Below are 11,908 nucleotides of genomic sequence, written 5' to 3' on the forward strand. Positions count from 1 at the left end.
ACGCTCCTTTAGCAACCACACTCCTTCAATCGGATCCCATCATAACCACAGCTCCAACAGCAGCAAAAAATGCCACCAAACAACAACCCCCCCCCCGGCTCCGGCTCAGCCTCCCAATCCCTTCCCCCTTCCTCCCTTAACCCCCTAACCTCGGCCACCGGAATAGTAGTCATGGTCCTCATAACCACCATCTCCCTCGGCCTCGCAATTGCCCTCCTCCTCCTCTACCTCCGCAAGCGCAAACGCTCCGCCCACCGCAGACTCGCCGCCCGCTTAAGCGGCATGCCTGAGATCCGCGCTGGTGACTCCACAGAAGCTGAACGGTCACACATCACCACCCATGCCCATCAAGAGGGTAGCAGACTCCAAAAATGGGGAAGCAAGGAAGCGTTCGAGGTTGTTGAGATTAGTGCGCCGAGTCTAGCGAGTATGGCTATTGACGGGGGGGGGCAGAAAAGGGCTAGGTCGCTTCCTGTTTTGTGGGGGGGGAGGAGAGGGAGGGGGATGTTGAGGCGGTTGACGGAGGAGGAGGAGGAGGAGAGGGGGTTGAGAAAGAAGAGAAAGGGGGGGAACAAACTTTCGAGGAGCCAATCGTGTGCTTGGCCTAGTGAGATGAAGAGGCTGGGCGAGGGTGACGAGAACAAGGCGGAGGGGGGGTTAGTGAACGAAACTACTGCTGCCGCGGGGGTTGAGCTGCCTAAACGGAGTTTCTTCCGGGGCGGGTCGTTGAAGGAAAGAGGGGAGAGGGGGTCCTGGCCGGTGAGGGAGTTGACCGGGGGGTTGTCGAGGGTACATCACACCGTTCATGGGTATCCTTCCGGCGGTGTGTCTGCGTGGGGACGGCAGCAGGAGGAGAAGGAGAGGGAGATTGGGCTTGGGAGTGATAAGATCAGGGGGTATGGGTGTTTGAGGTTGGGGCCTGGGTTTGCTGATGGGGCGGGGAGGGTGTTGCCTGAGCCGCCTAGGGCTGTTGTCACGGGGGGACAAGGGGGAATTGTGAGGAGTCATACTGTTGGGGCTATGGTTGGGAGTTGTGGACAGCAGCAGCAGCAGCAGCAGCAGCAGCAACAACAACCTCAAGTGCAGCCGAGCGTTGTTCCCCCTCCTCCGCCGCATCGGTCGCTGCCTCAGACACCGCCGAGGGCTGTCGCGAGGAGGCGGTCGAGGGCGCAGAGTACCGATTCGACATTGTCGGAGATTTTAAAGTCGACGGAGAAGAGGTTGAGGGCCGGGAGTGCGACTGGTGGTGTTGGTCGGGGAAGGCATATGAGGATGGGGTCCTTGAATGCTCGAACCGTGTCGATGGCGGGGACGAGTCAAGAGTGCCTGCTGCCGAAGAAGGGGATGGGTCACAAACGACAGGACTCTGAGGTGTCGGCCGTGTCTGAGTCTGATAGCTTGGCTGGTGAGGAGAGCCCGATTGAGAACCCGGCTGGACTGACGTCGCCCAGTCGCAGTGGGCTGGTTCGAAAGCCAGCGCAGGAGCAGCCCCAACAGGCAGAAAGGCAGGTGGAGATGGTGATCCAATCGCCAAGAAGCTCCATCTCCTCCTCGCTGTCGACAGTCTTCAGTGAGGACGAGATGCCAGACGAGGTCAAAAAGGCAATCATGCCGTTGGATGGCTTTGTCGTTGCACCCCAGCCCGCCGCCGGTGTCCAAGCGCCTGCCATGAACGACCCTTTCATCACGGCGCCAGTTCCTCTGCCGCTGTCCATCAACAGATGTTCCCCCAGCACCATCTCGGTTGGGTTGAGACAACAGCCCAAAACCCAAGGTCTGTTCCGAGAAAGCCTTGAACGGTCCACCATACAGCGCCGAATGACACTCGCAAGCCCAACCCAAGATCTCATCCTCGCCCCCGGGCCCAGTGTAACCCCTGGCTCAACACTCATTCAACAACAAGATGATAACATCCCACGAATCCCAGCCGGCCCTCTCTTCCTCCGCCTCACAAAAACCAGCACCCTCAGCACAATCCCCATCCTCCCACCTCCCGCCGCCCCCGGCCCGGTCTTCAGCCAACACCAACAACGCCGCAAGACCCTCTCCCCCACCAAAACCGTCTCCTTCGCCGACGACCTCCCCCGAATCCACAACGTCCCCCGCCCATCCAAAAAGCCCGGCATCAAAATGTCTCCCTCCCAACACCAACTCCAACTCCAACTCTCCCTCTCCCGCAACGGCAACAGAGACTCGGCTTACTCAACCTTTTCGGCGGAAAACGCCCCGGCGAGCGTGCTCAAAAGATCGGCAGAGGTGAACAACGCCAGCTTTTTTGCCAACTCACTGTTGTTTCCTGACCCGCTCAACCTCAAGTCAACAGCGACTTCCCCACCACCAACCACAGCCGCCGGCTCTGAGGGGGAGGGGGAGTCAGAAGATGAGGACGGTATCCCCCTGGCGGATACTGTCGCCTCGCTGAGGAGGATGAACTCGCAGATGTCGACTTCGAGTGTGACCTCGCTGCATAATGAGAACCCGAAGCGGTTTTCGGGGACTATGCAGAATTTTCAAAAGAGGAAGTCGATTGGGGCGAGGAATTATCTTTCGCTTGGGGGGAATGTTGACACTGCGAGGCGGAGGAAGAGGAGTCAGTCGGTTGCCAATGGGGGCGGGGGCGGTGGTTTGCATAATAGATCTAACTCCCAGCCTGCCTTGCCGCAGCATAGGAGACAGGGGAGTCGAGGGAACGGAGGTGGGGCGATGAACGCCTCACTCAGTCAGACCAGTTTGGGGAGTCCGAGGGTGAGTAGGGAGGTTATTCCGCTGGCGTATCCGGTCGAGAAGCGGCAGGAGGGGTGGGAGTGGGGTGGGAGTGTAGGGGCGGGGAATGTGTCGCCGCCGCATAAGAGGAGGAAGCCGGGGAGTGTGCATGAGCGGAGGCAGAGTTTGTTGAGGGTGAGTGTGTTGGAGACGGTGACGGATTCGTCGCCTGGGGTGATGGGTGGTGGTGGTGGTGGTGGTAACAAGGAGAATGATGGGGAGGGAGGACCGTTCAAGTTGCCGGTGAGGGAGGAGTTTACTTTTCATAGTGGGTATGCTGGGTTGGGGGGTGGTGTGAGTTTGGGGCAGTTTGGGACGCCGAGTAGGGGGGGTAGGGGGTTGGGCCCGGGCCCGAATAGTGTGGAGAGTTTGGGGTTGTATGATAGGCAGGGATTTTTGATTACTTCGCCTGTGAGGGGGGGTGCTGGTGGTGGTGGGAATAATAATGGCGGGTCGCCGTTGAGGGGGTTGATGGTGCAGCAGGATCGGTTGCAGAGTAGTCCTTCGAGGTTGAGGGTTTGAGTTTGGGGTGGAGGGGGAGGTTTCGTATATCAGCGGATACCACATGTTTTTCTGTTTTCGGTATGGAGTTTGAAGGTTGGGTCTGGCTTTCTTATTATAATACACGTTATAATACAGTTTAATACTCATCCAGCTGTGCCATTTACATCTCTGGCCATGTTCTTTCTCCTATTTTGTATGTATGGCCCCTTTCTTTGACACACCAGTACATTAGCACATCATCGTCCCAATACAACAACACAATCGTGTTAACATAAACTATAATTGTCCCAACATAACACATAATCGTCTCAACATAACACATAACCGTCCCAAAATTGAATGTTAATGATAGGCGTCACGGCATCAAGTTACATCATTCACTCACTCGCAACTCACTCAAAGAATGTATAACATCCACAGTCAAATCACATCACCACCACTTTCAGGCCAAAGTTAAAAATCAACACCTTTATTCCCTTTCCTATACTGAGGTGTTATGATCCCTTCTCCCCACCCTCATCGTCTGAGCAGTAGATGTCCCCGTCCCAGCCACCGCAATGATCAACACATACATAACCTCACAAATCGAAATCAACGCCCCATCCACTTTTGTCCCCTTCTCTCCTCCTCTCATTTATATCCTCTTGCCCATACCAAGTGAAAAAGCGATGGGCGTGGGGTTATGAAAAAAAAAACCAAAAAAAAAGATGAAAAAAACCGCAGACAAATAAACAGAAAGATCAACGCAGACAAATAAAATCAAATATCAAAAAAAAACGCTCTATATTAACCACAACCCTTATCTGCCTCCTCCCACTGCCCTAATAACCCTCTTATCCCATGACCTTCTCCTCCTTCCTCCTCCAGACGTTTACCAACGCCGGAAAAAAATCGATCATGGGCGTGAGCAAACGGCATAAAAGGTGTCGTCAGCAAGCGTGTCTTTTTTACAAAAAATCCGACACAAAGTTCAATGTTGTTGTTGTTGTTGTTGTTGTTGTTGTTGTTGTTGTTGTTGTTGTTGTTGTGAGATGAAAAGATGCTGCTCAAATAGCACCATCATCCTCGTCATCATCCTCCATCTCGTCATCCTCATCGCCACCGTCGTTGATGTCAATGTTGTCGAATTTGAAGCCCGGGGTGCTAGGGGGTTGAGCACCGCCCTGTTTCTTGATGCGCTGGGGGCGAGTGGGTGTAGAGGAGGCAGAATCGTGGAGACCAGGGAGCGCATTATCGGGAGAAGAGGAAGAGTCGAGATCGATAACGTTGCCGTTGGCCGCGTGCTGGGCCACGACCTGGTCGTTCTTGGACTTCAACTTGGCCCTTTCGCCAGTCATGAGGTTCGACCACTGGCCCGGCCCACCAATCTGACCAGCCATCTTCTTCCAGGGCGAGTTCGCCTTCGGCTTGGAGGCCTCCTCGTCGAGAGCATCGTAGTTAACTTCAGGCGAGTCGACGTCGGAGGATGAGGTGACAACCTCGGGTGAGTCGAGAACCTTGGGCAAGGCGGGGGAATCAGCATGGGGGAAGATGAGCTCGGGCTCATCATCGAGCGAGGTGACGTCCGGCTCCCCCTTGACCTTCTGCTTCTTGGTGGGGGACTTGTGGGGCGTCTTGGGAGCAGGTGCGGCGGCAGCACGCTTTCTGGTGGGAGCAGGCTTCGCAGGGGAGGCTCTGGCTCCGGTGGCGGCTTTGGCAGCCTTGGTGGTGCCGCCTTTCACGCTGACGCCCTTTCGAACGCTGTGGCCGCCGTTCTGGAGATACTCTTCAAACGCGTCGGCAGGGTCTTGTCCGCTCTCAACGGCCTCCTTAAGCACGTTCGCCTGCTGCTTGATCGCTCTGAAGTGGTACTGAAGACCTTGCTCCGTGGAAGCACCAAAGTACTTCTGGAGATCTAAACAAAGTGTTAGTCATGTAATGTCATCTGGATCCAAGCAAGCACACCTTCAGCCCGAGGACCTCCTCTACCCCACACGTTGGAGGTGATCTTGGTGAAATCATACTCCGAGGGAGGAGGGCCCCGGCCCTCTTTATGAAGCTCATAAGCAAGACGAAGACCCTTCGCCTGAGCGTTGACACCACGGAAGCGGTGCTCGGCGGCCGAGGCGGTCATGCCCACCATGGCACCAATCTCTATTCACCCCACCAACCACCGACGTTAGTGACTGCTCTAGACTCCAAGGCAAAACAAGATGCGCCGAGCCCAGCAATGAGCCCTCTGTTTACAGCCCGAAAGTCTAGAACAATCCGGCGGTGAGCGGCTCAGGGCGGGTCACGTGAAGGTCACGCGAGGGAAGGGTAGGAGAAGAAAGAAACAAACATACTCTTGTAATCAATAGACATGTTCTGGACTTGACTCGCAATGAGAGCAGCGAGCAAGCGCTGTTGGGTTTCGGTACTCTTGAAATCGGCCTTGCGCGACATCTTGACGATGATGTGTACGAGCCAAGATGTCCAGTTGTAGGCGGGAGGGCGAGGTCGGTCGAGCAGAGTTGGATGTGGTCGCTTGAGAGGCAAGGTGTAGTCGCAGCTGTTTATTTGAGAAAGTAAGAAGGTGAGCCAGTGATCGAATCTTGAGAAAAGAGAAGAGACGCGAAGGTCGGTCTGTAGAGTTGAGGGAGGTGGGGGAGAGAGCAGAGGTGAATAAAGGAAAATCCGGCGAAAGTTGGCAGGGGGGGAGATAGCTTAAATAGATCACGTGGTGATGGAAGAGCAGGATTCCGCCAAAGGACTCTAGATGGAAAGAACGATCGATGACTGCGGCTTGTAAACAGCTCCTCGAACTCGATGCTGCTGGCTTGGAGGGGTAGCCACCTGGCTCAGATGTTGTCACGCTCTGGACAGAATAACTGGCACTGCGAGTTAGCAAAGCGTATACTGACAGTAAACTTACACCTCTCCAAACAGGGAATAGGCCTCGAAAGATAGTCAACAGGCCTCAAAGGATAGTCAATAGGCCTACAAAGAGAGCAAGGACGCCTATCAACTGTCTTCCGAGGCCCATTGAGCATGCTCCAAGGCGTATCAAGATACCATCCTCCGTTGACTTACTTTTTCAGTGTCCAGTTCGGTATGTTGTCCACAACGTGGGTGTCCAAGCCAGCAGTATCGAGCTGGAGCCAGCTGTTTGGAGCCTGGCGGTGATCGTGACTTGAGGCCAAGCGGTAATGTCTTCCAAAGCTCCGACGAAGAAATTCTTCAGCCCCAAGTGAGAAACTCTTGAGAAGTATCGAAAGAAGAGGAAGCTCAGACGAAGAAACTCTGATGAAGAAGAAGCCCTGATCAAGAAACTCTGACGAAGAGAAAAGCTCTGATCAAGAAACTCCGACGAAGCAAAAAGCTCTGATGAAAAAGGAGATGACAGGGGGATAGAGGCAAAAAAAAAGGGATAGAGGCAAAAAGGAAATGGGGCAAAAGGAGGATAGTAAACAAAATAATGTACATACCTAGCGGTGATGGTGTTTTGCCCTTGGCCTTGGTGTGGTGGCTCAGTGCTTGGGTTCCTACGAGAGAAAAGAAGAACAGAAGAAGGACAGGGCTGCAGAATCTGAGATAAATATAGTTGTGGGAGAACAGAAACGGGCGCGGGCCGGTCTGTGTGTTAAAATGCAGGACTGAAGCTGCGGCCGCCGCCGGCACGGCGATGCCGTGGATATGAATTCTAAAAAGAAGATAATGCGTCTGCCGGGTTGACAATGTTGTTGATATGGGTCCTAAAGAGAAATGAAATGCGGTGGCGGTTTGTATGCCGAACAATGGGATGGGACTTGAGCTATGTCCGCTACCGGCTCGGACGACTGGATGTCGTTAATATGGGTCTCAGAAAGGAAAAAAATAACGTCGGAGGTTTGTATGTTGAACTGTGGGACTTGAGATATGTCCGCCGCTGGCTCGGATGAAGCTGTCGATATGGGTCGTGGAAAGAAAAAGAATGCGCCGGCGTTATATGTTGAACTGCGTGACTTGAGCTGCGTCGGCTGAGCCGGTTGGATGATATTGTCGATACGGGTCTTGAGAAGAAAAAGAAGGCAGCTGCGGTCTATTTGTTGAGATGAGCGACTGAAGCTCGCTGGATAATGCGTCAATATGGGTCTTAGAAAGGCGGTCTGTATGTTGAGATGAACGACTTAAGCTGTGCATGTCAAGCTAGCTCGATGATGTTGTCAAGATGAGTCTTAAAAAAACTCAAGATTGTGAAGGTAGGGACACTCTGTATGTTGAGATGAACTATGTGGGGAGAAAAGAATACTCATGCTAAGCCGTGACAAACTATACCACTAGGTGTTTGTCTATCTCCTTATTCTAACTTTGTGACAAGGTAAGCAAAGACACAGACTCGTGCGGTAGAGACTATGCAGCGAGCAGCTAAGTCTGCTCATCTTTCCCTTGCCATTCAATCAAGCTATTCAGGCAAGTAGATAGATAATTAGGTGCTTTGCTTCATTGTCATTGTCCATAGAGGACTCGACGGGCAGCCAGGGGTATACGAAAGGGGTGAATATACTACAAGGCATGGAGCAAATGCTGAGATGGACATGCATTGCTCTACGTAGGTGCCCAGTAGACTTCAATCGGAATGTCTGATGGTAGTCAATGGAAAGGCACAGTAGCCAATAAGGCTGCTGTTACACTGATGTTGCGCTAACATCATGCTGCGATGACTTTTGCAGTGTTGATGTTGAAGGTAAGAAAAGGGGTAGCAGTGGAAGCCAAGAAAAAAGCAAAAGTTTGCTCCAAGTTGAGAGGTATTTTGTTATAGAGATGAAAAGAAATCAGACTCAACTAACCGATAACTTAAAGACTGATGCTTATTTCTGATAGAGCTGGCGATTGGATTGTTGTATGAAGCTGCATATGTTTAAACAAGCCCGTGAACAAGGCTGCAACTGAAATGGGTCAGTCGCTGTGGTGACCAAAATCAATAAAGGACCACATGTGGACACTTACCACCTCATCAAAGGCGTCGGGTTTTGCAGCAAATGCCAACTGCTTAAAGTGAACGCTTCTTAATCTGGCGGGCGACAGCTGCTCTCGGACTCGCGATGGGGCTTAAACTGGCTGTTGCAGAGGTGATGTCTTCATGGGAAAAGGAGAAAATCTCCAGCGCTGAGGCTGGAGATTCTTGGTGTTTCTAGCCCCACTTTGAGAGCCAGGGGTGAAGAGGGACTGGTCGCCTGGTTGCCAAGAACCTGACAGTTGGAGCCTCGAAAGCCAGCCTTGCAAGTTATCATCAAGATGCCGGCATTGGATCTATCTTGACATAAAACAGCCTTCTGATGCAAGTGACCAGCAGACTTGATTAGGGACCGAAGGACCATATCGGCGCCACGGCGAGTTCAGGATGCCATCGATCAGAAGTCCTGTTCTAACAGAGCCCCTGCACATATGGAGTGAGTAGGCGATGCGGGTCTTGGCTTCCCCAACCCCCAATGGGTTGGTGGTGTTCAAACGTGAGTGTTTCAATCATCACATCAAAATTTATTACAAGATCTATATAATATTATGTACTCGTTGACATCATTCATGTCGTCTTTTGAGCTTGGAGCACCGAAGTACCTCTGCGGCGCCCGCCTGCAAAAATATCGGCCTTGGGCTCGGCCCAAGTCGCCGTGCTGGGCAGCTCATGCTCCTTGATCTCAGTTGGGCCTTTTCCATACATCCAGTATTGAACCCCAAGAAAGGAGTCACAGCAGGCCTGGAAGATACCGCAGAGCTTGAACGCCCATGGGATGGTCGTCTTGGAGGTGAAGAACCAAAACATCTTCATGCTGTCACCGAGCAGCCAGCTGGCCAAGACGGAGAACCGGAAACCTTTGCAGGACCGGGACTTCGCATTGGCGATAATCTGTGGCAGAGGCAGTATAGCCTCAACAGCGAGCCCGATGTAGCCGATCAAGGAAGAATACCCCTGGTACACCGACGGAATAGGGGAGAGCAAGAGCTCGCAAGCCACCAGGCCGACAAACAGGGACATTATAAACTGCCAGTATCTGCTCCCAACGTCAGCCAGCGATTTCTTTACATTATGATAGTGTCGAGAGGAACACACGGCTTGGGAGACCTCCACTGCCAAAAGTTGAACGGCCGTTGTCTCTCTCGCTCATTTATTTTGGCGAAGGGGACAGCAGCGTCACCGCCCTTTGACGAGGGCGCGGGGCGATGGTCGAGCGCAATCTTGAGAAGAACGACCTGCATGACGGTCATAACAAGCGATTGTATAAGGAGGGCAATGTCGAATTTGGCACCAGGGTAGTAGAATATCCTGCAGGGCTGGCGCGTTAGCAGGAAGCAGCCAAAAAAAAAAGACACGGCATCTCGGGGACCACGAACCTGAGCAGTGAGGCCACAAGCATGATGAGGGGTATGTCGAGCGAGAAGCCGGCGCTCGACTTTGCGCGGTGCATCGAGTAGGCCTGGTCACTGTACGAGAGCAGCGGTGACAGCACGAGGAACCCCGGGGTCAGATACCCCGACAAGGTGGTTAACCAGCTCATGTTGGGTTGGTTGATATTGTTCCGTTCGTTGGCGAGTGTTGCTATTATTAGGGGAGCGCGGGCGCGGTAAGGTAGGCAAGGTAAGGTATATTATATTCGTCGAAGGGGGAGGACGTTCGAAGGGACACGGAGGCGTCTGTTGTGCGCTGTGCGCTGTCGCAATGGATAAATTGTAGGTTGCAGGGACGGCGGGCTCGTAGGGAGTGCCCGAGACAAGAATTGGACGATGGATGGAACCGGAAGTTGAAATATGGTGTTCTTTCAGACGCATGCCATCCCCGATGAACAGCCCTGTAAACAACCCGCAGCACCAGAATCAAGAATCGGAACAACGAAGATAGAAAGAATGAAGAAAACAGGAGACGCGACGGGATCCTCCAATTGCAAATTTTCGGGCCCGGTCTAGAGGCCGGCAGGGTCCAACGCCGAAAGCCAGAGGCCAAACACCGTTCAAAATCCGGCCCAAATGGATCCAGAATTACGGAGTCCCAACAGCGCACACGCGACACCCTGACCAGTTGACCCCACGATTGACCGAGCCGCCCTGACCAGCTGTCACAGAGTAGCCTGACAGCTGCCAGCGATTTATCAACTCCTTAATGGGCAGCTTCAACCACCACCATCGATCGCTCTTTCACTTGACATCAATGAATCAATCACTGCCTTGAAAACTTTGAACCCTTTTACTTGAAACCTTTCGCTGTCCAACTTCCTGCCCAAAATGCGTTTCATATCTCATCGACTTCGGCATACCTGCGTTTTATTGCGAGGATTTGATAAGTCAGATAATGACGATGTTCGGGGCGGTTCGTCATGAACATACGACCTGATACAGGTACCTCTTGTGCAAATCTTCAACCTCTGCTTGCTGCAATCGGCTGACACAGTATCAACAGCTCCAGACCGGACTGGTTGGCAGCTCGGATCCTTACTCGAGCCTCACACTGGACAGTATGATGCCACTACATGCCAGGCCAATCGGGCCCCCTACTTGGGACCGTCAGCCATGTATTGGGATCGCAGCATAGGACGACCCTTTGACAGGCAATGAGTTCCGATCACTGCCTCTAAAAGGACGGCACATCCATTTCTGGCACAGCGGAGCGCGAGACGGGGCTCTCATCAACCGAACCGGTGTCGACAAGAATCTACATCGCCCTCCGCCTCGTGACTCGGGATACCAGCTCCTCGGATTTCCGGATATCAAGCCTTCAGGAGTCACAGTACAACTGCTCCATGTCGCTGATGGGAGGAATGCGACTACCTACGCACACAGTCAGCAGCACGGTTCGCCTGAAAAGACCCTTCTCAACACCCACCTGCTCGGCTCCACGCGACTTCCGACTATCGAGGCTCTCCTGAGACCGTCAGACACTGGACACCTAACCAGAGACCTACAGACTTCCAAATCACCTCAGGCTGTTTTCTTCTGGTGGAATTGCCCCTTAGCGATTCGACTCCCAGCCGGGGACCTGGAGGTCTTGGTCACCCTCCGCTAGACCCAGCCTACGCCTGTGCCGTTCGTTACGACGACTGTTCAACAGTTCGGTGAGTATGCACGCTGTCTCATTGAATGAGCTGTCATGCAAGAGTAACCGGAAAAGGCACATCACGGAGAACTCACCCCCACCCGCATATCGCTCATCACATGAAGGGTTTGGGGTCGCAAAGCGTCAAATAGGCTCATCTCCTCGCCATCCTCTTGAGGCTTTGCCACCATGTTGCAGCAGAGTCGGCGATTATTGCTGGATGGCTTGCCTTTCTGGCACTAACGTTCAACTTTACTGCCAGCTCACAGCAGCCAATGGCCCACGCCATCAACAGAGAGGATGGGCGTGAGAGACAGAGGCCTGGGAACACAATTACCAGAACACTCCCCTGTTATCCCGTCGAAATGCGCGGTGCGCTACTGCCGTTCAGCAAGTGCCGGTGGTGTTGGGCGTCACCAATTCGGAGGGTTTGCTACCACATGGCTGACACCAGCCCCCAACCATCTTGGCGCGACAAAGGTGGTGGTGAGACCTAACTTTTGCACAAGTAAGCTTATGGCCTGGAGATGCATTTCAAACACTCTTCGAGCATGCTACCCGTCCCAATGCCATGGGTCCCGGGAGAACTGGACAGACCATAATCGAGGCTCATTCAGC

At 53.2% G+C, this 11,908-nt stretch overlaps 3 protein-coding genes across 3 annotated transcripts; 1 reads left to right on the forward strand and 2 right to left on the reverse strand.

The window, feature by feature from the left end:
- Positions 1-69: 69 nt before the first annotated feature.
- Positions 70-3,285, forward strand: PODANS_2_8720 (uncharacterized protein; the record flags this gene model as incomplete). The annotated part of the gene is made up of 1 exon (XM_001911674.1): positions 70-3,285. The coding sequence occupies one exon, from the start codon at positions 70-72 to the stop codon at positions 3,283-3,285; it is 3,216 nt and encodes a 1,071-aa protein (XP_001911709.1).
- Positions 3,286-4,313: 1,028 nt separating this feature from the next.
- PODANS_2_9070 (uncharacterized protein) lies at positions 4,314-5,268 on the reverse strand (the record flags this gene model as incomplete). Its single annotated transcript, XM_001911675.1, has 2 exons — positions 4,314-5,153; positions 5,236-5,268. 2 exons carry the CDS (start codon positions 5,266-5,268, stop codon positions 4,314-4,316), a joined length of 873 nt encoding a protein of 290 aa, XP_001911710.1.
- A 3,520-nt stretch (positions 5,269-8,788) lies between these two features.
- PODANS_2_9080 (uncharacterized protein) lies at positions 8,789-9,761 on the reverse strand (the record flags this gene model as incomplete). The annotated part of the gene is made up of 3 exons (XM_001911676.1): positions 8,789-9,257; positions 9,317-9,529; positions 9,598-9,761. The coding sequence occupies 3 exons, from the start codon at positions 9,759-9,761 to the stop codon at positions 8,789-8,791; spliced, it is 846 nt and encodes a 281-aa protein (XP_001911711.1).
- Between the last annotated feature and the right edge of the window lie 2,147 nt (positions 9,762-11,908).

This window comes from Podospora anserina, chromosome 2 (assembly GCF_000226545.1).
Source record: "Podospora anserina S mat+ genomic DNA chromosome 2, supercontig 2".
NCBI classification, from domain to species: domain Eukaryota; kingdom Fungi; phylum Ascomycota; class Sordariomycetes; order Sordariales; family Podosporaceae; genus Podospora; species Podospora anserina.